This window comes from Eurytemora carolleeae, unplaced genomic scaffold (assembly GCF_000591075.1).
Source record: "Eurytemora carolleeae unplaced genomic scaffold, Eaff_2.0 scaffold151, whole genome shotgun sequence".
NCBI lineage: Eukaryota > Metazoa > Arthropoda > Copepoda > Calanoida > Temoridae > Eurytemora > Eurytemora carolleeae.
In genome coordinates, this window is record NW_019396353.1 from 366450 (window position 1) to 369951 (window position 3502).

The 3502-nt window shown below is 32.0% G+C and overlaps 1 protein-coding gene across 1 annotated transcript in view; it reads right to left on the reverse strand.

Moving 5' to 3' along the window:
* LOC111701566 (homeotic protein spalt-major) overlaps positions 1–3502 on the reverse strand; it is a 10168-nt gene extending 6666 nt beyond the window's left edge. The window contains exon 1 of the mRNA XM_023472909.1: positions 3206–3502. Within this exon, the coding sequence (XP_023328677.1) occupies positions 3206–3356 (151 nt within the window). The 5' untranslated portion in view covers positions 3357–3502. The remainder of the gene's footprint in view (positions 1–3205) is intronic.

Consider the following 3502-nt stretch of genomic DNA (forward strand, 5'->3'; position numbering starts at 1 on the left):
GGGGTTCTATTCAAACTGGACGCGTGCCCCCCATTTCTCACTTTATACATACTTGATATATTAGAGCATAAAATATCCATCTAGAAGTTTAATACAACTCAATACAGGGTGATCAATTAAAAGGCAAAATTCAAACTCAATACAGGGTGTTCAATAAAAAAGAATAACTAAATACAGGACATGGCCTAATAATCTGTCCACTTTTTACAAATCAAACAACATGTATGTATAACCCAAACACCCTGCATATAAAACAAACAACATGTATGTAAATAAACCAAACAACCTGTATATAAACCTAACACCCTGCATATAAACCAAACAACCTGTATAATAAACTAAACAACCTGTATATAAACCAAACATCCTGCATATAAACCAAACAACCTGTATAATAAACCAAACAACCTGTATAATAAACCAAACAACCTGTATATAAACCAAACAATCTCTATATAAACCAAACATCCTGCATAGAAACCAAAGAACCTGTATAATAAAGATAAACAAAACAACCTGTATATAAACCAAACAACCTGAATAATAAACCAAACAACCTGAATAATACACCAAACAACCTGTTTATAAACCAAACAACCTGTATAATAAACAAAACAACCTGAATAATAAACCAAACAACCTGTTTATAAACCAAACAACCTGTATAATAAACAAAACAACCTGTATATAAACCAAACAACCTGTAAAATAAACTAAACAACCTGAATAATAAACCAAACAACCTGTTTATAAACCAAACAACCTGTATATAAACAAAGCAACCTGTATAATAAACCAAACATCCTGTATATAAACTAAGCAACCTGTATAATAAACCAAGCAACCTGTAAAATAAACTAAACAACCTGTATATAAACCAAGCAACCTATATATAAACCAAACAACCTGTATAATAAACCAAGCAACCTGAATAATAAACCAAGCAACCTATATAATAAACCAAACATCCTGTATATAAACCAAGCAACCTGTATATAAACCAAACATCCTGCATAAAAACAAAACAATCTTTATATAAACCAAGCAACCTGTATAAAAACCATACAACCTGTATATAAACCTAGCAACCTGTATAATATACCAAACAACCTGTATAATAAACCAAACAACCTGTATAATAAACCAAACAACCTGTATAATAANTCAAGCTATAGTCTGGCCAATTAAAGCTGGCATGGTATGACATGACCCCAGTTAGTCAATTCTTCTAAGATTCCATAGTGTCAGGAGGATGTATCTATCTATCTATTTATCTATAAATCTATCTATCTATCTATTTATCTATAAATCTATCTATTTATCTATCTATCTATTTATCTATAAATCTATCTCATGTCTAGCTATATTTAATCAATTACTTTTTATTTTCTTTCTTTATAAATCATGTAAAGCCTTAAATTAAGTCCATTTTCTTCCCTAAAATGAATTTTTTTTAAAAATTGCCTGGAAATTATTTTTAAAGATTAGTCCCAAGAAGATTTCTGAATACATCAAACAAAACTTGAATGCTTTAAACTTAGAATACAATACAACTCATCTCTATCTATCTAACTATCTATTTATCTACTTATCCTTTCAGCTAATATTTTGTAAATAAATAAATAACTTTATACTCGATCTTGAATCTTAGAATTTCTAAAAGCAGTGTCAATATTTTCCTTGTACTGCTTTAACCAGGCCTTTTTAAGTCGATTCATATGCATATTGAAGTGGTAAAGTGATCTATTTTATATACTTATCTCAACACTCCTCATATCAACATCTTTATCCAAATCTATTCTCTGACCACGGGAATGGTTCTCATGGTTGTCAACTTGGAATATTCTGTTTTATGCCCAACCTGTATNCATGGTCTTACTCATGCTGCGTTTATCTTTATATTAAGGATTGAATACTTTGTTGAATGGACAAATAGTTTATTTTTGGGAAAAATTGGAATCCCATGAGTAAGGATGGATCAGAATTGTTCTCTGAGTATGGATGGAGAGTATCTGTATTGAAATAGAACCTTGAGTAAGAATGGTATAGCTATATATCGAAAGATAATTAGAAGTAAGGACGCATAGCTCCTATATAAAACCCTGAGAAAGTATATTTGAAAAGAACCCTAGCTAGTAATTTAACAAGAACCTAGAGTAAGGATGGATAACTCAGCTATATACTGCATAGAATAGAACCCAAATTAGAAACGGATAGTTTAGTATTGAACTAGAACCTTGAGTAAGAATGGATAGCTCCAGTATTGAACTAGAACCTTGAGTAAGAATGAATTGATCCAGTATTGAACAAGAACCTTGAGTAAGAATGAATTGCTCCAGTATTGAACTAGTACCTTGAGTAAGAATGAATAGCTCCAGTATTAAACAAGAACCTTGAGTAAGAATAAATTGCTCCAGTATTGAACAAGAACCTGGAGTAAGAATGGATAGCTCCAGTATTGAACTAGAACCTTGAGTAAGAATGGATAGCTCCAGTATTGAACTAGAACCTTGAGTAAGAATGAATTGCTCCAGTATTGAACAAGAACCTTGAGTAAGAATGAACTGCTCCGGTATTGAACAAGAACCTTGAGTAAGAATGAATAGCTCCATTATTAAACAAAAAACTTGAGTAAGAATAAATTGCTCCAGTATTGAACAAGAACCTGGAGTAAGAATGGATAGCTCCAGTATTGAACTAGTACCTTGAGTAAGAATGGATAGCTCCAGTATTGAACTAGTACCTTGAGTAAGAATGGATAGCTGGGAAAAGAGAAGTAAGGATGGATCTATTATGATGATATGAATAAATCAAGATTGCCAAGAAATCTGAATATTTACTGCCAGAGCTCTAAACTATACAGCGAATGGTCAAAACTAATATCGGGGATGGAGGGGGGGAGGTGGGGAGAGGGGAAGGGGGAACTGTGTGTTTTTGTGTGTTTGGTATGTTTGCATATCTCGAGACCCGAATATTAATTGCTAAGATCCATTTGATAAAATAGAAACAGTCATAAAAAATCCTTAAGTCTATAAACTAGGCTACTACTATCAACAGGTACTATAATATGCAACACAAATGTAAATTAAAGTTACAGATATCAATCTGTATTTACAATAAAAATTGTTTGCAACAATATAATCAAGAGCTAATATGTAATGAAATGTGATTGATTTATAATATTTGATGATTTAAAATTTCTTACCGTTGTTTGAAGATATGTAGGATTCATTTTCTCCCAAATCCTTCTCATCCTTCTCCTCTCTCCGTCCCTCTTTACGAAGTTCTTCCTCTTCTAGGAGACGGTTCGGTTTAGACTGCTTCCTTCGAGACATTTTACAGTTTGGGAATATCATCAAAATATTCAGTTTTATTTAATGTTCATAATTCAAATGTTTATTGTTTATCAACTTATGTTAGATATGTTTCACTGTTAGAGTTTCTCCCAGATATGTGTGCCAAACACTTTCCCGTAGGTTACGAAGCAAGTAACTGAGGAGTG